This window comes from Saccostrea cucullata, unplaced genomic scaffold (assembly GCF_032062105.1).
Source record: "Saccostrea cucullata isolate Sc308-1 unplaced genomic scaffold, CSIRO_AGI_Scuc_v1 ctg6352, whole genome shotgun sequence".
Taxonomy (NCBI): domain Eukaryota; kingdom Metazoa; phylum Mollusca; class Bivalvia; order Ostreida; family Ostreidae; genus Saccostrea; species Saccostrea cuccullata.
The window spans coordinates 1-23,099 of NW_026928750.1; the positions used below are offsets into that span (position 1 = coordinate 1).

At 33.3% G+C, this 23,099-nt stretch overlaps 2 protein-coding genes and 1 long non-coding RNA gene across 3 annotated transcripts; 2 read left to right on the top strand and 1 right to left on the bottom strand.

Moving 5' to 3' along the window:
- The first annotated feature begins 6 nt into the window (after window positions 1-6).
- LOC134278637 (uncharacterized) lies at window positions 7-7,918 on the top strand. Its single transcript, XM_062760937.1, has 3 exons — window positions 7-46; window positions 301-345; window positions 6,461-7,918. The coding sequence occupies exon 3, from the start codon at window positions 6,481-6,483 to the stop codon at window positions 7,111-7,113; it is 633 nt and encodes a 210-aa protein (XP_062616921.1). The 5' UTR covers window positions 7-46; window positions 301-345; window positions 6,461-6,480; the 3' UTR covers window positions 7,114-7,918.
- LOC134278636 (ankyrin repeat domain-containing protein 17-like) lies at window positions 7,304-11,033 on the top strand. The gene is made up of 5 exons (XM_062760936.1): window positions 7,304-7,670; window positions 7,811-9,232; window positions 9,361-10,252; window positions 10,493-10,623; window positions 10,708-11,033. Exons 1-5 carry the CDS (start codon window positions 7,304-7,306, stop codon window positions 11,031-11,033), a joined length of 3,138 nt encoding a protein of 1,045 aa, XP_062616920.1.
- Window positions 11,034-18,728: 7,695 nt separating this feature from the next.
- On the bottom strand, window positions 18,729-22,152 carry LOC134278638 (uncharacterized). The gene is made up of 3 exons (XR_009994484.1): window positions 21,344-22,152; window positions 20,050-21,124; window positions 18,729-20,004 (listed from the first exon to the last, which is right to left on the bottom strand). It is a non-coding gene; the product is annotated as an uncharacterized LOC134278638 (long non-coding RNA).
- Window positions 22,153-23,099: the final 947 nt, after the last annotated feature.

Here is a 23,099-nt window from a genome sequence, read left to right on the forward strand (position 1 = left end):
GAGGAAATTAAGAAACTACAGCAAGATGTCCTTCCAAATGTTAAGGGTACGTACAAATCTGCATACCATACATAACTGTAGATTTAACAAAGAAAAATATCATTTATAAATTTATGGGTTTTCTGTTGTTTCAGATAAGTTTGATCATTTGAATAAAATACTGGCATCTGATATTTTAGGTATAACTCTGTTGACTTTTACAATTTTAAGCTTTTGTTAATGACACCTTGTTGTATGTTCCAGTTGCAAACTCTAGTTAATAAAGAATAAAAAGAAAAATAAAAAAAAAATTTTTTTCAGATGAAATTAAGAAACTACAACATGTCATTCCTCGAAATGTTAAGGGTACGTACAAATCTACAGAGCATATATGGTTGTCAGATTTATTTATAGGTTTTCTGTTTATAAAGTTTTATAGGAGGCGGGGCTATCGATCGGTGTCATTGTTAACATCTCTTTCTCTCTCTATCCCTCTCCCTTTCCACAAATTCGAATACGTGTTTAGCCTATTACAGCGATGTCAATATGAAATAATTTTTTAAAATGTGATGACTCGCAAAATTAAAACAATATTTAATTTGCAATATTCTGAAAAGGTCAACAAAATACGCCCATAGACATGATTTAGATTGAGGTCAGGTTGAAGAATACAATGTAACTGTTTTCACGAGTGGACATCACGTGACTAATTGTAATATTTAACAGGTCAATCGAAAACATTTCACTGGAAGCGAGAAGTTTGTTTTGAACATGTTGTTGTTAAATAAAGTATGATCACACTTTTGTCGCTCTTCTCCTTTTAATATAACATTTTTTCTTCAATATACAACACTACAGTTTTCTTAACAATAGCCGACAGCTGCTGATTTTGTATTCAGACAATGTAAAACGCGTGACCCTGATTACTAGTATCTATTGATATTCAAGAATTTTTCAGGCACCATGCCTTCGTTATTTATCTAGTTTACCTCAAAAAGAGCGTTTTAAATTCGCATCCGTACCATTAATATACAGTTAAGATATCGAGGGTTCATATGATGAAAAAGATATTTTATAAAACTTAAAGAATCTGGGGGGATTAGGCGAGTCATGTGCCTATGCAAGGGCAGGTAAAATATCAATTAAAAGATTCTAACAAATTCTACTTTTTGTTAAATATGGGTGTTATTTATAACCATATACATACAATAAAGATAAAACCTGAATCAAATGACTTAAAAATTGATTGTAATTAATCCACCAAAATGGTAACACGCTTTAAAAACCGTAAAAATGATAGAAATTGAATGTTAAAACTGTGTTTTTTATATAGAGTGGGTCTTCGTACCATTTTTTTTGTAAACAAATATTGAAAGGGTATGGAAGGATGTATCTCTCACCATTTTCAAAAAAATGGTACGAAGACCCACTCTTTATAAAAAAGTTAGTTTTCCTTCTTAAATTTCGGAACATATTCTCAGAAAGTCCAAGTCCAATTGTGTGTTTGCTATACATATGGAACTGTTTGATAATTAAAGGAATATGTATGTGTGACGGAGTGGCTCAGTCGTCAAAGCGGCGGTTATAAAGCATAGAGGTTTTGTCGCGAGTGTTCGAATCACGCTATCATATTTTTTAAAGTTCAGGTTGTAATTTAGATAAAAAATATTTTTTTTTTACCAAATAAAAACAATTAAATGAAATAATGAATTTATTAACAGTCAATAAATATATGTTTCCTATAATAAACAAGTTTTCAAGATATATAACATTTTAATGCATTCAGTACGAGACTACAATACACGAATGATATGTAAACAATCATGGGTAGACCAGCACGATATGGCTGTTCTGTTTGCAAAAGACAATTAAAAGGAAAAGTAAAGCGACCCATCACCCAATCCCTGAGAACATTTTTGACAGAACACGGATATCAGCTAGATGAAAACAGTCAAATATGTACCAAATGCAGAGTAAATGTAAAGTCTACAGTACAGTGTGCGTCTAAAGATAACTCTACAAGTAGATCTAATATATCACTTCCTTTTGTGTCTGCAGGAAAATCGCATAACAAATGCGTATTTTGTTATGAAAGAAAGGGTATTGTGGTAGTACCAAGTGAGGCAAGGACAGACGCTTTCGTACATTTCCAACTACTTATACCAGTTGGATGCAAATGCTTCAGAAAGCATTTAACTGGGAAACGATTAAATCAAAATGTGAATGTTGACGTTACAAAATATAAGAGACAACATTCAGTTTTATCATCAAGAGAATTAAATGATTTACTGGAATGAGTACGTTTCAAAGCTCTGAAGTCATATGATAGTAGTAGTCTTAGTTTTGATAAACTTTCTGATAATGATGATTATATTTCATTATTAGGCATTTCCAAAGCGAATTTCGATGACTTGGTGGCAAATGTAACATCTTTTAGAAATACAAAAATTTGAACAATAAGAAATGCAGTTGGCGTCCTTCTATTCAAATTAAAATCTGGCTTGTCTAATGGATTGCTGGCCACTCTTTGTGGATTCCGATGTAGGCAACATGTGGCCGAAATCATTGCAAGTGCTCGATTATCAATCGTTAAAGATTTTGTGCCACATAACCTTGGTTTTGACCATATAACCAGAGAAAGTATAATAGAAAATCACACTACAGATATTTCAAAACAACTTTTCTCGGATCCTATTTCAAACACTGTCATCTTAGTGCTAGATGGCACTTATGTATATATACAAAAAAGTGCGTCGTACAAGTTCCAACGACTGTCCTATTCTGTTCACAAAGGGAGACCTTTGGTAAAGCCGTTCCTTATAACAACAACCAGCGGTTACATTGTGGAGGTCTTTGGACCCTATTTAGCAAATGGTCGAAACAATGACGCTTCCATATTAAAGACTGCGATGAATACAAATAAAGGCAATATAATGGATTTCCTTACCGAAAACGATGTGCTTGTTGTAGATAGGGGATTCCGCGATTCGATAGATTTTCTTAATGAATGCGGATTCAAAGCACAGATGCCAGTCTTTCTACCCAAATCTTGCAAACAACACAGCACAATGGAAGCAAATACATCAAGAATGGTGACGAAAATTCGATGGGTTGTTGAGGCTGCCAATGGCAGACTTAAAAAATGGCGATTTTTGGATAATGTTGTCAGCAACTCAAACATTCCTTCAATCGGTGACTTTGTAAGAATCGTGTGTTCTTTAATTAACAAATACAGACCACCTTTGAAAACAAATGACGAAAATGATATTAATAATGGTTTTAAAATGTTAATGATGGCAAAGAACAATGAAAATGTCTTGAAAGATCTTGTTACTAAGAATTCCTTTTACAAATACCGGACAAATTCAAAACTCTGGAAAAGTATCGACGCACGCGATGCTGTGATTAACTTCCCAGATCTCTCCGAGGAAGATGTAAGACAGCTGACTTTTGGAACATATCAAATTCGGCAAGCGAATTCTTACATAAGAGAACATATTGATGAAACTGGCCAATACACAATTGATGTGTCAAATGTAGAATCTGACTTGATTCACTGCCGAATACAGTCCAGGCACACTAGCAGCACTCTCTATAACCTTGGATTAGGTTCACTACATCAGCTGTGACATCTTGGTACTGTCAGTGCAAGAGTGGTGCAAGAACATTAGGGTGTTGCGCACACATCTGCAGTGTAATCTGGTATTTGGGTTTTTATCGTCACCAGTGCAACAAAATCAAGAAGGAAAGATACATATCAAGTGTCGATGATGCTGGACAATACCAGACGGACAATGATGAGGATTCAGAATAAAAAACAAAGCATGCTGTACTTCTTGACTTTTGTATATATTTTCATGAATAAAATGTATGTATAGAATATGTATGAAGAATCATGGATAACTTAACTTTTTTTATTAGGACCAACAACAGTTCTAAAGGTATCATTAAATAATAATTAACTATAAACATATCTGTAACAATTACTAGTAACACTCAGTATGAAAAGCATCACATGTTAAAAGATACTCTAACGATAAATGCTAGGTTTAAAAATATTGATAGTGTCATTTGGACAGTGCTGTACAAAGTTTAAATGTTTGGGTAAATCGTACGACTATGAAATTTCCGATAAGCTCAAAGAGCGACAAAATCCGTGTGGGCATATGACTCGCCTAATCCCCCCAGATTCTTTACGGGCACTTCTTCTTTCCAGTTAAGTCCACCCAATCTTTAAAGTTGATGCTGTAAGGATTAATTTTTTCGTAAAAAACCTGAAATATTGGTCATTAATAAAGATTCAAAGTTTAAAATGATTCAGCAAAAATTGAACATTTGAGAATAAAAAAAAACTTACATCTTTTTTTTATTTGACTTATATAAACCTTTTTTTATTTCGCAAACTAGATTCCATAATTGTTATTTATAAGCTAAATTTTCCTTCAAATCACCAAATTCCTATTGTCATCAGTACTTGTGTCGGAATGATATTGAAACAACAGAACAAATCTTTTTTGTCAAAAATTTAATTAAGAAATTGGAGTACTTCAATATCTAGATTGAACATGACTATTTTGATATGCAATCAATTTCATGCAATATATTCAAAATTACAAAAATCGAGAATATTGTATATCATACGAATTTGAAATAGATAACATATTAAGATGATATATATTTTAAGTCGAGTACTTCAACAAAAATAGTAACTCTATAAAGCTATTATATGACTACATAATAATGTTATAAAAATATATCAAGCTATTTTACGAATACATAATAATGTTATATAAAATACATCAATCATACATAATAAAACAGCTTTTAAAATACAACACTCTAGTAAGACCAAGAAGCTGAAGAAAAAAATTAAACCCTGCTTACCAGATTCATACTTTCATATTAAAAGAATTTCAGAATGTATTTTCACCAATTGATATAAATATTTGAATACTAGTATAAAATAAATAATATCACTTGAACATTGTATTGTTTAGAGAACAACATTCTCTCTCTCCCTCTCTCTCTCACTCTCTCTCTCTCTCTCTCTCTCTCTCTCTCTCTCTCTCTCTCTCTCTGTAAACTGTAAAATTCCGAAATGACCATGAATGTACATTGACCTTTTCGTCTACTGGACATTTTCGGTTGGGTGAACATTTACAAAATAGTTACTACGGATCTTCAGTATGGAGCGCATTATGCGCAAAAATATTTTATGTCTAGTACAATGTATATAAAGAAATTTAAACTGCTATTTTTACACCCTGAATGGGATATTGTCAATTATCCCTTTGGTTTTTTTAATATGAACTACATAAAATATTTTGATGGAACCTACATACCATAATTCTTGTCTTCTTAGAAATATAGTTGGGCTAATAAAATAAAAGTGGTCTAGGAATTCCAGGCCCCTAAAATCTATTCCAGTTTGAGGGCACAACCAAGCATTTCGATGAACACCATTAAGAAATATAAATTCAGGTAGGTGGTGTTTTTTTAAAGTGGGCCAGGAAAGCTGAAACTTATGTGGAAGCATCCTTGGGTTGTGTAAATAAAAATTGTTAAAATCATAAACCTGGGTAAAATAGGGGCCATCTTTCACTACTAAATTTTATTCAGTTTTACATAGAAATATATAGAACAAATCTTTAAAAAATTTCTTCTCAAGAGCCACTAGGCAAAGAAAGTTGAAACCTATGTGGAAGCTTTGGGTAGTGTAGATATTAAATTGTTAAATTATGGGGGTAGGTCAGGGCCACAAAGGGAATGCAATAGAACAAATCTTTAAAACCCTTCTTCTCAAGAACCACTGGGCCAGGAAAGCTGAAACATATGTGGAAGCATTCTTGGGTAGTTTTAATAATAAATTGTTAAAATCATGACACCCGCGGTTAGGTCGGGGCCACAATAGGGAATCCCATGTTTTACATAGAAATATATAGAAACAATTTTTAAAAATTTTCTTCTCAAGAACCACTGGGCCAGAAAAGCTGAAACTTATGTGGAAGCATCCTGGTCGATTCCTGGGGTAGTGTAGATTCTAAAGTTAATCTGGTAAAGAAATGCATCACCCAAGTTACTCAGGTGAGCGATGTGGCCCATGGGCCTCTTATTTGATATTAGGGGTCAGAAATACTCTGGTTCATATGTAAAGAATATATTTATATTCATTTATTTAGTAGCATTCTGGTTTTGGCATTCCGTATTTTGTGCAGATTTATACGTGATATTCTTTTTTTTTTTTTGTTTTGAACCATTAAAAAATGCAGAATCGAATGTATCTAATAACCATTTTGTTTGATCAAATTATATCATTTCTTTGTATTAGTTTTTTTCATTTTAGCACAACATGGTTTCCACACTTCTTTATCCATAGTCGCTGACAGCTGTAGAAGTTCACCCAATCGAAAATGTTCACTTGGAGGTATCTGTTTGCTTTTAATTCACGGGTATCGTTAAAGCTTGGTATAATATATTTTAGATCTTCACGAAGTACAATTAATGCAATGGAGCGTAGAAGATGACGTTTACAGTGAAACTCACACTTTCCAGGAAATGCTGAACAAAGTCAGGGGACAACCTTATATGACATTTGTTGGAGTCCCAGGGTCCGGAAAATCGGCAACGATTCATCACATATCCCTGATACTCCAGGGGGAAGGTTACGAAATTATACCTATAATTGATATAAGGAAGATAGAAAATTATATTGACTCAAATAATCATCAGGTATTTGTTATCGATGATGTGGTAGGTGTGTTGGGTCTTCAAAAACAAAAGTTAGAGACATTAGTAGACTATGAAAAAATTGTTTCAGATCCCTCAAGACGTACAAAAGTACTAATGTCATGCAGGGAAGCAGTGTTTAATGAATGTTACGAATCGTTTTTCACAAATGAGGAAAATATAATCAAACTGTGTAGTTCAGAAAATGCATTGACTGGTGATGACAAAAAAGCTATTCTTCAGAAGCACGGCTTGAATAAAGATTTATTGTCCCCTACCTTACTGGGAGAAGCCTCGGCTATGTTTCCTCTATTGTGTAAACTTTACTCAAGAGAGGAGAAATTTAGGAACAACATTGAAAGGTTCTTTACCTGTCCAGCTAGAATGCATTTTAAAAGAATTAGATAAAATGCAAAAACAAAATAGATTACAGTATGCTACGTTGGTCTTATGCCTGTTAAATGACAACAAATTATCAAACGAAATTTTAAAAGACACAGAAAATAAAATTTTCTGTGAAATGAAATCAAACGCATTAGAAATCTGTAAAGTTAAGAGTTATACCGACGTTTTTGAATTTGTTGATGCATTATCAGTAATGGAGGGGACATACACAAAACAATGTGGTACTGAATACACATTTATTCATGACTCTATGTTTGAAATCATTGCTTATCATTTTGGTTCTCAGTTCCCAAAGCTAATGTTCAAATTCATGAGTAGCAATTATATTGCTAACTCTGTGAAGCTTCAAAAAAATGAAATGCTTAAATTAAAGAATGAAAATGAACAAGCAGGTGAAAATGGCCCAATCAATAGTGAGAGTAAAAATGAAAAAAACATTGCTTGTGAAAGCCCACAAAAAGGGGGAAACGAGGTTTTGAGTGCTGAAAACAGTAACAGAATGGAGGCATTTGATCTCTGTATAAGGATAGGGGAGGATCAGTACTCAATGTTAGCAGAGCGTTTGTACAAAGATATAGAAAATATGGAACTGTATGATGTTTTTATGAATGATATTTTAAAACATCCTCAGGTATGTCAGGCTTTTATTGATGTGTTAAAGACAAGCCTTACTCAGAATTGAAGTCTTTATTTCTGTCAGAACAGAAAGATGTGTCTAAGGTAGTGAGTAAAGGAAAGCGTGTGAGAGAGGAGATTGAGAAGAGGGATGAGAGGAGCAGGGAATGGCACAGACAGAGTGTGTTGGTGAAGGAGAGGATTAAGGAGGGAAATTATAGAGAAAAAACATACAGTGTTAGGGTTATCAGTTGGGTGGTTTGTTACAGACACAATCAGGTTTTACAATATATTTTAGAGCAAACTGAGTCACATAAAGAAACACAGACTGAACTTTTTTTTAATTCTTTCAAACTTGCTTTACTTATTCCAACAAAAGAAGAGGGAAATAGAATTGCAGCATATGATCCAGTCGAAAATTTAGATTCATTTAGAAACTTAGACATTGATGGATCAATATCTGAACACCAGCGCTTACTTTTGCTGAGTTGTTACGATGGAGATTTAAAAACTGTGAAAACATTAATTAAATATCTCAAAAGGAATACAATTTGTACGACCTTTCCAGATTTAGAGTTTAAATATGTATTGGGAGACAAAGCACTTACAGCCGCGTGTAAGGATGGACATTTGAGTGTAGTGAAGGAGCTGGTAGAGGCAGGGGCTGATGTCAATCCTAAAGGTTGGGTTGATACACCACTGAAAGCAGCATGTGAGGGTGGACATCTGAGTGTAGTGAAGGAGCTAATAGAAGCTGGAGCTGATGTCAATCCACAAGGTAGGTATGATACACCACTGACAGCAGCATGTAAGCGTGGATATACAAGTATAGTGAAGGAGGTTATGGAAGCCGGAGCTGATGTCAATCTACAAGGTAGGTTTGATACACCACTGATAGCAGCATGTAATGGTGGACATATGAGTTTAGTGAAGGTGCTTATAGAAGCCGGAGCTGATGTCAATCCAAAAAAAAGTTTTGTTTTTACACCACTGACAGCAGCGTGTAAGGGTGGACATCTGAGTGTAGTGAAGGAGCTAATAGAAGCCGGAGCTGATACCAATCAACAAGGTATGTTTCATACACCACTGACAGCAGCATGTAAGGGTGGACATATGAGTTTAGTGAAGGTGCTTATAGAAGCCGGAGCTGATATCAATCAACAAGGTGAGTGTGATACACCACTGACAGCAGCATGTAAGGGTGGATATATAAGTATAGTGAAGGAGCTGCTCGAGGCTAGAGCTGATGTCAATTTACAAGGAAAGCATGGAGTTGGTATAGATAACGAAACACCATTAACAGTCGCATGTAAGGGTGGACACTTTGATATAGTAAAAGAGTTGCTAGAGGCAGGGGCTGATGTTAATCAACGAAGTAAGTATAATACACTACTGACAGCAGCATGTGATGGTGGAAATATAAATGTAATAAAGAAACTCCAGGAGGCGGGTGCTTATGTCAATGTACACAGTGAAATAGATTCACCTTTAACAGCAGCAATTAAAGGTGAAAATATTATTATAGTTAAAGAGCTGCTTAGGGCAGGGGCCAATGTTAATCCACAAAATACGCATGTTACACCTCTGATAGCGCATGTAAATGTGGGAATGAGAGTTTTGTGACGGAGTTGTTAGGTGCAGGGGCTGATGTTAATTTACATAGTACACGTGAAACACCACTGATAGCAGCTTGTTATGGTGGACATATGAGTATTGTGATGGATCTCTTAAAGGCAGGAGCTGATGTCAATCTACAAATTCAATCTTGTACATCACTGATAGCGGCATGTTGGGGTGGGCATGAAGATGTGGTGGAAGAGATTGTAAAAGCAGGGGTTGATGTTAATTTACATGGTCATTATTATAAATCACTGAAAGTGGGTGGAGGGAAGGTGTTCGGATATGTAAATGAATCTTATACACCACTAACAGTAGTATGTTGGGGTGGATCTATGAATGGAGTTAAAACTCTGCTTAGGGCAGGAGCTGATGTTAATCCTCAGGGTGAATATTCAACACCACTCATAGCAGCAACTAAGGTTGGGTGTATACGTATAATAAAGGAGCTGCTAAGTGCAGGAGCTGACGTAAATCTTCAAGGTAAGCATGAAACACCATTGATGAAAGCTTGTGATCATGGACATATGAATATTGTGAAGGAGTTGTTGAACGTAGGGGCTGATGTCAATCTACATAGAAAGTATGATTATAATACACCGCTGTCACTAGCATGTAAAAAAGGACATACAAGTATTGTGATAGAGCTGCTAAAGGCAGGGGCTGATGTCAATCTACAAAGGAGAGATAACACACCACTGACAGCAGCATGTGATGAGGGACATTTGAGTATTGTTAGAGAGTTGCTAAGTGCAGGGGCTGACGTAAATCTAGGAAAACATAATACCCCACTGAAAGCAGCATGTAATAAAGGACATACTAGTATTGCAATGGAGCTGCTGAAGACAGGGGCTGATGTCAATCTTCATGGAGAGTATGGTACACCACTGACAATAGCGTGTAAAAAAGGGTATATGAATATCGCTAAAAAGCTGCTAAACGCAGGTAGTTATATTAATATGCAGGATAAGGAAGGAAACACTCCTCTCTATATAGCTTTTATAAACATACATAAAATCTTTATTCCTGTTATAGTACGAATGTTTGATTTTTATGGCGCAGACTCAACTATCAGAAATAAGAACGGTATATCAGCATTCTATATTGCATTAATTAAAAATAGAATTGATTCTGTAAAACAATTATTTAGGACAGAGAATGGTTCAAGTCAGTTAGACAGACTGAGGTTACATTTGTTTGATTGTTTGGTAAACATAAGACACAGTGACGTGATGGCTGACAGTAAGGTTGATGTGGTGGTGACACGGAGACGAGTGTGGCGTATGGAGGACTTTGGAGAATTGTATTAGGAAATCATAGAAAGTGACTGTAAGGATTTAGAGCATCTGTTACGTGTGGGTCTAGATGTCAATCAGTGGATACAGCTGTATGATGATTCTAATAATGAGTATGATGAGAGACCCCTGCTGTTTACACTGATTGATGAGAATATTTGTAACGACAGTTTATTGGATAGGGTGCGGATCCTCCTGGAGTCGGGGGTGGATGTCAATGTCAGGGTGAGGTATAGAGAGTATGGTTCTGTGTTACACAGAAAGGGGGTGTCTGTTCTAGAGAGGACACGACAACTGCTGAATAAGTATAGAAAGAGAGAGGGGTGGAAAAGAGTGTTTAATTGCACAAGAGTGATTAAGGAGGTGAAGAAACATGTAAGACGATACTCTGTGTAGAAAAAATTTAAAGAACTCCATATACTTCTAGTATATAGTCTTAATTACTATGAGCCTACATATTACCATAACCCTCTTGTAAAACACTGAAGGGTAATTTTGACAGGGTTTAAATGTTTTATTTCATACTATATGGTATAGAGTGAACATTACTGTGTCTTAGTTTATAAGACTGAGAATTATTTACTATGACGTAATTTGGCTAAAATAATGTCCTATGTGAACTTATGTTATTTGATATAGATGGTAAACTTCAATGCATATTTCGCATCCAAGCTATTTACACTGATTTTGATAATTTTTGATATACATGTATTTTATTGGTTAGAAATGTGAATGAGAGATTTGTGTTAGCTGTAAATAGTATTTCAATGTACATAAATATTTACAAAACATGTTTGTTTATGTTGTTCAGTGTAATTGCATTGTAAGAAATTTTGAATCAACGTTGCAGAATCATTTTTGCAATTCTACTTTCCCGATTATTTTGGTGTCAATTATCTTTCCAGTATTAATATATCGATCGATTTTTTTATTAACCGAAATTGAAACGGTAAATGCACGATGTCTTTACATGCATTTGTGTCACATTTTCCTTTTTTTCATTAATTAACGATTCATGAATGAGTTTTAATTATTCGTAATTGAAAATTAAAATATTTCAATGTAACACTTTATTTATGTATCCGTGTGTATAATTAAATCCCTGAATTTGTTTTATATGCTTCTGTTTTACTTTTTGTTATCTGCATTTAAACCAGGGCTGTTCGAAAATTTTCACAGACAATGTCAATCTTTCTTTGTGGTTTTGAATATATCAAATCAAGATAATACTAGTAAATGTGCCTTATTAGTGGAGCAGACTTGGCAACATAGTACATAAAAAGGTCAAGAATTCCTTTAAAAACAGTTATTTATTCTGTATTTCTGTATGGTGCAGTGTCTAATTCATCAATTTTTTTTTCATTCATTAAACATTTATTTTGCGATCAAAAAGCATTCTCTAAAAAAAACACAACGAAGCGCTCCTCTTTCCATGATAGCACCGACTCCAATGATTTTTACTGATACCTAATATATCGACAACTATATGAGGAGGGAACCCTGGATCCTCACCTGGACCCTACGGTCATGCATGGTTTGATTTCTAATAACTTCTAGCTTATTTTTAAGTTATTTAAAATTCTGTTGAATTTTCTAGATCCATTTTGACTGGTACACATGTGATATAAAAATGAAAAAGTTCATAGCATTCAGGGATGCAATTAAAAATCATTAAATCATTTTAAATCTGAACTGAATATCACTTCGGATTGTTCCGTCGACCTGACCAATACATAGGGTCCACTGCGGATATGACTGATTGGGAGGGGATATTTACTCTTACAATACTTCTGATCCCACCTTTTGAAGTTTAAGGTGCCGTGTTTACGCCCTCTTCACAAATCTGTATCAAGTTGTTTGGCGATTTTGTAGCTCGCCATGAACTCCATTTTTCACTTTCACCAAACCACGATAAAATTTCAGAAAGATGTTTTGGATCAATCCTAGTACAAACAAATAGAATTGATACAACATTGAAAATGTACTTTCATGTAAATGAGATTAGTTTTAATTGAAATAAATAATCGTATTTGTTCCATACAACACCCTCATCATCTACATATACATCAATACACCCTCATCACCTACATATATGAAAAAAAAACGCTCATCATCTACATATGTAAAAATACGCCATGCATCATCACCTACATATATCACAATACACCCTCATCACCTACATATATAAAAATACACCGCCGTCATCTACATATATAATACACCCTTATCTTCTCATATATAACTATACATCCTCACCATCTACATATATAACAATACACCCACATCATTTAAATATATAACAATACACCCTCATTATCTACATATATAACAATACACCCTCATCATCTACATATATAACAATACACCCTCATCATCTACATATATAACAATACAACCTCATCACCTACATATATAACAATACACCCTCATCATCTACATATATAACAATACACCCTCATCATCTACATATATAACAATACACTCTCATCACCTACATATATAACAATACACCCTCATCTCCTACATATATAACAATACACCCTCATCACCTACATATATAACAATACACCATCACATATATACATATATAACAATACACCCTCATCATCTACATATATAACAATACACCCTCATCATCTACATATATAACAATACACAAACATCGCCTACATATATAACAAAACACCCTCATCACTACATATATAACAATACACTCTCATCATCTACATAATAACAATACACCCTCATCACCTACATATATAACAAAACACCCTCATCATCTACATATATAACACATACACCCTCATCACCTACATATATAACAATACATCCTCTTCATCTACATATTATCTACATATATAACAATACACCCTCATCATCTACATAAATAACAATACACCCTCATCATCTACATATAAAACAAAACACCCTCATCATCTACATATATAACAAAACACCCTCATCATCTACATATATAACAATACACCCTCATCACCTACATATATAACAATACACCCTCATCACCTACATATATAACAATACAACCTCATCATCTACATATAAAACAATACACCCTCATCATCTACATATATAACAATACACCCTCATCATCTACATATATAACAATAAACCCTCATCATCTACATATATAACAATACAACCTCATCATCTACATATATAACAATACACCCTCATCATCTACATATATAACAATACACCCTCATCATCTACATATATAACAATACACTCTCATCATCTACATATAACAATACACCCTCATCACTTACATAAATAACAATACATCCTTATCATCTACATATAACAATACATTCTCATCTCCTATATATATAACAATACACCCTTATCATCTACATAGATAACAATACACCCTCATCACGTAAATATATAACAATACACCCCCATCATCTACATATATAACAATACACCCTCGTCACCTATATATATAACAATACACCCTCATCAGCTACATATATAACAATACACCCTCATCACCTACATATATAACAATACACCCTCATCATCTACATATATAACAATACACCCTCATCATCTACATATATAACAATACACCCTCATCACCTACATATATAACAAGACACCCTCATCATCAACATATGTAACAAAACACCCTCATCATCTACATATATAACAATACACTCTCATCATCATCATCTACATATATAACAATACACCCCCATCATCTACATATATAACAATACACCCTCATCACCTACATATATAACAATACACCCTCATCATCTACATATATAACAATACACCCTCATCATCTACATATATAACAATACACCCTCATCACCAACACATGTAATACACCCTCATCTCCTACATATATAACAATACACCCTCATCATCTACATATATAACAATACACCCTCATCATCTACATATATAACAATACACCCTCATCACCTACATATATAACAATACACCCTCATCATCTACATTTATAACAATACACCCTCATCATCTACATATATAACAATATATCTACATATATAACAAAACACCCTCATCATCTACATATATAACAATACACCCTCATCACCTACATATATAACAATACACCCTCATCATCTACATATATAACAATAAACCCTCATCACCTACATATATAACAATACACCCTCATCACCTACATATATAACAATACACAACACCTACATATATAACAATACACCCTCATCATCTAAATATATAACAATACATCCTCATCACCTACATATATAACAATACACTCCATCACCTACATATATAAAAATACACACTCATCATGTACATATATAACAATACACCCTTATCAACTACATATGTAAAAGTACACCCTTATCATATACATATATAACAAAACATCCTCATCACCTACATATATACCAATACACCCTCATCACTTACATATATAACAATACACTCTCATCATCTACATATATAAAAATACACCCTCATCACCTACATATATACTAATACACCCTCATCTTCTACATATATAACAATACACCCTCATCACCTACATTTATAACAATACACTCTCATCTCCTACATATATAACAATACATCCTCATAACCTACATATATACAACAATACACCCTCAACATCTACAAATATAACAATACACCCTCATCGTCTACATATATAACAATACACCCTCATCATTTACATATATAACAATACACCCTCATCACCTATATATATAACAATACACCCTCATCTTCTACATATATAAAACAATACACCCTCATCATTTACATATATAACAATACACCCTCAACACCTACAAATTTAACAATACACCCTCATCTTCTACATATATAACAATACACCCTCATCGTCTACAAATATAACAATACACCCTCATCTTCTACATATATAACAATACACCCTCATCGTCTACATATATAACAATACACCCTCATCACCTACATATATAACAATACACCCTCATAACCTACATATATAACAATACACTCTTATCTTCTACATATATAACAATACACCCTCATCACCTACATACATAACAATACACCCTCATCATCTACATATATAACAATACACCCTCATCATCTACATATATAACAATACACCCTCATCATCTACATATATATCAATACACCTTCATCACTACATATATAACAATACACCCTCATCATCTACATAAATAACAATACACCTTCATCATCTACATATATAACAATAAACCCTCAACACCTACATTTATAACAATACACCCTCATCTTCTACATATATAACAATACATCTTCTACATATATAACAATACACCCTCATCACCTACATATATAACAATACACCCTCATCATCTACATATATAATAATACACCCTCAACACCTACATATATAACAATACACCCTCATCTTCTACATATATAACAATACACCCTCATCTCCTACATATATAACAATACACTCTCATCATCTACATATATAACAAAACACCCTCATCGTCTACATATATAACAATACACCCTCAACACCTACAAATATAACAATACACTCTCATCATCTACATATATAACAATACACCCTCATCGTCTACATATATAACAATACACCCTCATCACCTACATATATAACAATACACCCTCATAACCTACATATATAACAATACACTCTCATCTTCTACATATATAACAATACACCCTCATCACCTACATACATAACAATACACCCTCATCACCTACATATATAACAATACAACCTTATCTCCTACATATATAACAATACACCCTCATCATCTACATATATAACAATACACCCTCATCATCTACAAATATAACAATACACTCTCATCATCTACAAATATAACAATACACCCTCATCATCTACAAATATAACAACACACCCTCATTATCTACATATATAACAATACACCCTCATCATCTACATATATAACAATATACCCTTATTATCTACATATATAACAATACACCCTCATCATCTACATAAATAACAATACACCCTCATCATCTACATATATAACAATACACCCTCATCATCTACATATGGTGTTTATGTCTCTCGGTTGATTTGATTCACAAAAATATTCTCTTTTTAAATGGAAGCCATCTATTGACAAAGAAATTGATGAAACAAAAATATCAACATTGTCGTTTGGAGGCATCATTTTGCAAGTTCTCTGGTCAATACAAGAACCACTTCAGCTAGAAGTATACAAGTATGACTTTTTTCATGCTAATTGTTGGACAATCGTTTACAATTGTTCAAATAGTCCAAATCAGGTTTTCTTTAAAAAAAAAATTCGGATGGGGGGGAGGGGGGGGGGGGGGGGCAAACGGACACAAAACCCGTGTCTTTGGACGATAAAAATTGTCTAGGGATTATACAATTTCTTTATGGATTCTGTTGAAAATTACACCAGACAATGGGCCAGATATGAAAAATGAAACATGAAAAAATTATGTTCAACCAAGCCTCTTTCGTTACTCCTCACTAAGATATTGACAGTCACAGTAGTTAAAGAAAAAACTTCAAGAGTACTGTGCAACTATATGTTCGAGAAGTAGTGTGAATCAGATGTGGATGATAAAAAATTCTTAAGAACTCTTGTATAATTTGAAATCTCAAGACTTTACAAAAATCAACAGCTTAACAACTTATGACTTTTCAACTTTATACACAACAATACCCCACGACAAAATAAAATCCAGGCTTTTTTATATCATTGACATCTGCTTCTTCAAGAAAAATGGAACTCGAAGATTTACTTACCTCTTCATTGGCCAATTGCAAATTTATTTTGTTAAAACAGACTCTGATTGCACACATAAGTACATGTACTCTGAAGTTGACATCAAGAAGATGTTTGAGTTTCTTATTGACAATATCTATGTGGTTTTTGGAGACCAGGTATTTCAACAATCAATTGGAAATTCCATGGGTACTAATTGCGCTCCGTTATTAGCAGACTTATTTTTATATTCATATGAAGCACAATTTATGCAAAATCTTAAGATGAAAAGAAGAGAACACTTGCTGCGGCCTTCAACTCATCATTTATATCTATCGACGATGCATTGTCAATTAACAAAGGTAATTTCCATTCATACGTCAATACAATGTATCCTCATGAGCTTGTGATAAAGGATTCCAGAGTCTGACACTTCTGAGCATGCTCTAGCTACGTATGAACAGTTTCTAAAACGAGGTAAATTATTGACAAGCAAGTTGATGAAACAAAAATATCTCAAGCTTGAGGCAGAGACGAAGTTTTCCAAAAGTTACGCCTCAGTAGAAGAGGCATCTTAGAGGCGTTCATTTCAATTTCCCGGGCGTCAATTTGCAAGTTCAGATTTTCTTGGCAAAAAATGGCAAGGAAATGGAAAGAAATATTACGTCTGGAACTTTCAGGAGAAGTGAAAGTGTTTTATTGGTAAATTTAATTATCAATTAAGGGTAATTTCAGATAGGAGGTTAAGTTTGAATTTGATCTTGTTGGAGGGAGTTTAGTGTCAGTGAATATAGGAAATGCAGATATATCAATGTTAGGGCTTTTACACTTCTTGTGGATGACACAGTATCTGCTAGTAGGTGTCATAATTAATAACTTGTACCTATTTCAGAAAATTTGATTATGATTATGTACAATTATAGTTTTAACTTGTTGACCCCAAAATTACTTTAGATATTTTGAGTTTCATTGCAAACACTCTGAGAAATAACAATCTAATAGAGGCAGTCTCCAACTGTAAAGTACTGAGTAAATGGTAACTGTAACTTGTTTCAATGTCATAATTATTGAATTGACAAAATGTACTAGCTGGTATTGTACAAAGTTTGTTTAATGTTTGCACACTCAATCATGGTGGTGTTTCAGTGTCCTTTGCACAAAAAATTGACACATGTCTCATAAACGATATTATTACTAAAAGCAAAGAACATTTGATAAAAATAATTTTACTTGTACGTTTCAAAAATTATCTTAATACCGGCCAGGAATAATTATCACAAATACTATTCAAATTATACTGTATCTGAAAATTTAAATAAACAAAGAAAAAAATACTTCAATAATTTATATTTTTTAATATAGTTTACTGGTACACTTGTGTACAACATATTATGAACAATTTTTACCCTGTTCAAAAAAAAAGAAACATTTTGCAAGAGTTGTCCCTCTTTCCACACATAATGCTTTAACAGAAATGTAATACATTAACAAAACAATTATCAAAACAAAATAATGTTGTAAAAAAAACATACTTTACCCTTCCTGGGCTTAAAGAAATGGGAAATATTTAAAATCTCAAATAATTTGATAAAAATTTAAAGCCACCAGCAACATGTTGCTACATTTTGGAGAAATTTTTCTTATGACAGAACTGAGGATATTTTTGCTGCCTTTTTTTCAAAGTAGATTATTTTATATCCAGAAGTACACATATTTTCATTTTAGTTTGAGTAATTAAATTATTTAAATTTTACATACATTTTGGAAAAGGAAGGATTGCCAAAAATTACCAATTCTGTTTACATCATTTTGAAAGTTATGAAAAATATGTAGTATTGGTGCCCTTATTTGATGATTTAAGAATTCATAATTAAAACAAGGTGTTGTACAGTATGAAATTGAAATAAATTGAACAATTCCTTTGTATTTTTAAAACATAAAAATAGAAAGCTGCAAAAATCATTTCTCAATAAAAACCATGTCCAGAGTTAATTTGTCCAAAACAAAATTTACAGCCCTCATAACTGACAAGAATTTTAATAAAACATGACGTCTTAAGTCAGCTGGGATTTTCTTGTAAAATCTAAACTCAAAAGGAACAATTGATAATGGTAAAACAGGTATCAAGGTACAGATGAAATGTCATCATATATCACGGCTTCAGGTCAAAATTTCCCCGAATGATCCCATTCTAAAGAAACAAAAATCCCTTGTTATTTAAAAACAGAAATTCCAGGCATTATACAAAGAAACAAGATTTGTCTAGATGCAAACATGTAATATAGAAGGCTTGTAAATTGTAAACGAAGAGTAGAATTACAGGTGTGTGGATTTGTGAGGTGTATAAAAAGAGCACTTAAAACACCTGTGTACTGTATATATTGTGTGTAGGGTCGCAGTTCTGTCTCATTACAAGATTAATTTAACTACGATCAGTTTGTAGAATATCTACAAAGAAACAATTTCCCATACACTCACAAGATCATTATGAATACAGATTGCACTCCTACAGGTAAAAATCCTTATTTATGGACAGTTATTCTTTAACATAACATGTAATACCTTGCACATTCCAGAACACACATATACAACATTTGAACTGACTCTCAAGTATCCATTTATACCTCTTGCAAAACTGACAATCAAGTATCCAAAGTATCCATATATACAAAATATTATCTATACAGCCTAACAAGTATCGACACATACAGCAATTAGACAGTTGATCAATTATCCATACATACAACAAACACGACTTATAAAGTCTCCATTCACTCTCCTTTTACTCTCAGACTGGCACAATGCTTGATTGGACATCTCATTGAAGTTATTCACTTGCTTCATAGAAAAATGCAATGTCTGAAGTGTTTTATTTTTCTCAGGTCTACACCAAGACAGTGGGAATCTTTGGTAAACTTTCTCCTTTAATGGCCCTATCTTTTATCACAGAATGCAGTATCAAGCATAGTATTGTGTCATATAGGTTTTTTGTGTCAATTTCACATATCAGTTGGGTAGTTTTCACGTAGCACAATTTGTGCCCATTGTCATACCAATTATTTCCACCCAAACAAACCTGAGTAACAGCACCAGTTGGTCAGTGACTTGAAGTTTGTATCACAGGTTTCTTTGTATCAATGAAATGTTTTATCCAATCACAGGTATACTTTCATGACTGCAATGCTTTTCGGGACCAATCAGAATGACTCATTGTTCCACACGGAATACAAGATCCTGTGAGTTGTTTGTAGTCAAACGAAGGAAGTGGGGTATTTTTAGAACTCCTGACTGTGTGTTCAGGGTCCGTTATAGGAATACTGCTGCATGTGATGATGCGGATTATGATGACTCTGTGAAACGGACGAAATGTCTGTGTAAAAGTCTATACTCTGACTATTTTTAGATAGCATCTCACGACTCGACACTATAAGATGGGGGCTAGGCACACCCGCATACAAGTTTTTGTGTTGTGGTCCATGCATGGGGTTCACATGAATGTTTGTTTTGACATCATTTGTGTGAGGGACCCCCAGATAGGGCTCAGCGTCCTGCTTAGGAACTCTTTTGAAATGAGCACAATTCACAACTGACCCCTGGTGGTACTGCGCCCGTCGTTTGCGCTGGAAGAAAAGGAACGCGATGATACTAACAACGAGAAGGATTCCACCTGATACATACCGACAACCAGATGAATATTCAGGTTACTGCGGTCAATCGTGTAGGCATATTGGTTCTGAGGGTGATCTAAAAATAGAATAAAGGACGGTGTCAACAAATTTGTTAAATATGAAAACAGCTCAGAATTCATATTCTAAAATTCAGCTGGATTTTCATATTAAGTAGACCTCAAAAGCTTCATACTTTACTAGAGTGAACAATAAGGTTTGTACGCACTAGATTAGATTAGATTTGTACTTACAGAATACACTTGATTTGTACTTTCTATATTAGATTGATACTTACTCGATTGAACAATAAGATGTGCACTCCGCCAACTAAAGCCCATTGTATTGGCAGCCAGACAGATGCACATTCCTCCGTCGGCTTCCGTCAAATGATGAATCACAAATTTATTGAGGTACGTGCCATCGGATCCACTCCCGATTTCACTCGTTTTCTGTATGATGAAGGGTTGTTTTTTTCAGTTTTAGAGTTGTTTGACATGACTTAAGGGTCATCTACTCCCTTCAGCTACTGTTAAAGAAAATGTTAGAGAAAATAAAAAAATAAACGATGAAAAAAAGATACAAAATTACTCCGGTCAGAGTTTCAGATAGATTGTTAATCTGGCACCTGGCATAACCCTTACTTTTCTTTTTATTAAGAGCAGCATACATGTAACTCACTATTATATGTTTTATTAATAATTCCTCTGTCATAAAATTCGGTATTAATTAACATTAATGTAGTAATGTCACGTTACTGATATTTATCAAAATATTGAATGCTTTTGATTATGATTTAATGTGATTTCAATGTTTACCTGACCATGTGGTTGTGTTGTGTTTTGTCCAGTTTGGTAGTGTCTACCCAGACCTTGGTCCTAATAGCATTTAACATTTAAAGTAAATATAAAGTTTATCTAGAATTTAAGATTAGAATAAGTTAATAATTTTGATTGCTTTAAGTCTCATTAGTGTTAAATAATCTGAATGTTAAAAAATTACTTATAAATGTGTAGGAAGCACTTAAACCTGTTTAGCTTTAATTATTTTGATAGCAACAGGTGCTGGTTTTCATTTGATGTAATTTACACGTAATTCTGATTCAGTACATTTAAAGGTCGCCAGATACATTGTCTTTGGTAAGAACATGTATTATATATGTTAAGTATTCTTATTATTTAGAATTTGTTAATGAAGGTATGGTTATTAAGTATGTTTGACAAATATTTTTTATCTATAAACCTTAATCTCGAAATCTATTTTTACTTCTATTTTTGTTTTATCTGTAAAGCCCTATAAATCTGTTCAGCTGAAATAAATAGTAGTCCTTTATTCAGAGTGCATTACTGTAAAATTTTATCATGAATGAAAGCATAATGTTGCACATTATGTCATAGCATTATATTTCAAGTGATGTATGTTTGTTTATGCTTGTATATAATACTTTGCTTAACAGATGTACATGTATTTAAATTTATATTTTCATTTTAAGGGCTCACTCAACTAAGATGTAATAAACAAGTAAACCCTCACGGTGTGTTTATTCTTATTAGACCTCTATTGTCCTCTAACACTTTGCGTTTTTCTGAAATCTCCTTTTGAAATTAAAATTATTTTCAATTCCTTTTTTTTTTAATTCTAAAATTTTAATTTATTTTCAAATTAGTTGACTTAATTTAATTTTTAACAAAAAAAGACAATTGGCAGTTCTCAATTTTTTGTATTAATCAATTTTGATACGATTTACACTACTCAATTGTAGTTATTTAGTACAGATATAGCATAAAGTCCTGCTTACATTTAGTTTGTCTGCCCGTCGTTATGTAAGACTATTCATCAGTTTTGCTTGTGTGTTTATCAGTTGGTTTAGTTCGGATGCACTTACAGTACCTGCCCCATTTCGTTCCTATGCATCTAAAAAAGATTCACATCTTTTTTAAGACAACTAATATAGATTATTTTGTTCGTCGAAAGTTGTTTATGGATAGTGTTATTAGTTATAGTGAGAAATAAAATAATCCTTCAATCTTGAATATATTATTTTTTTACATATA

What these genes read in the sequence shown, in the direction of transcription:
- LOC134278636 (XM_062760936.1), top strand. Translation starts at nt 7,304, where the DNA reads ATGGAGGGGACATACACAAAACAATGTGGTACTGAATACACATTTATT. An exon ending in GTACTCAATGTTAGCAGAGC is followed by an intron (nt 7,671 to 7,810) that starts GTTTGTACAAAG and finishes TATTTCTGTCAG; the next exon opens with AACAGAAAGATGTGTCTAAG. An exon ending in TTTAACAGCAGCAATTAAAG is followed by an intron (nt 9,233 to 9,360) that starts GTGAAAATATTA and finishes CGGAGTTGTTAG; the next exon opens with GTGCAGGGGCTGATGTTAAT.
- LOC134278637 (XM_062760937.1), top strand. Translation starts at nt 6,481, where the DNA reads ATGCAATGGAGCGTAGAAGATGACGTTTACAGTGAAACTCACACTTTC.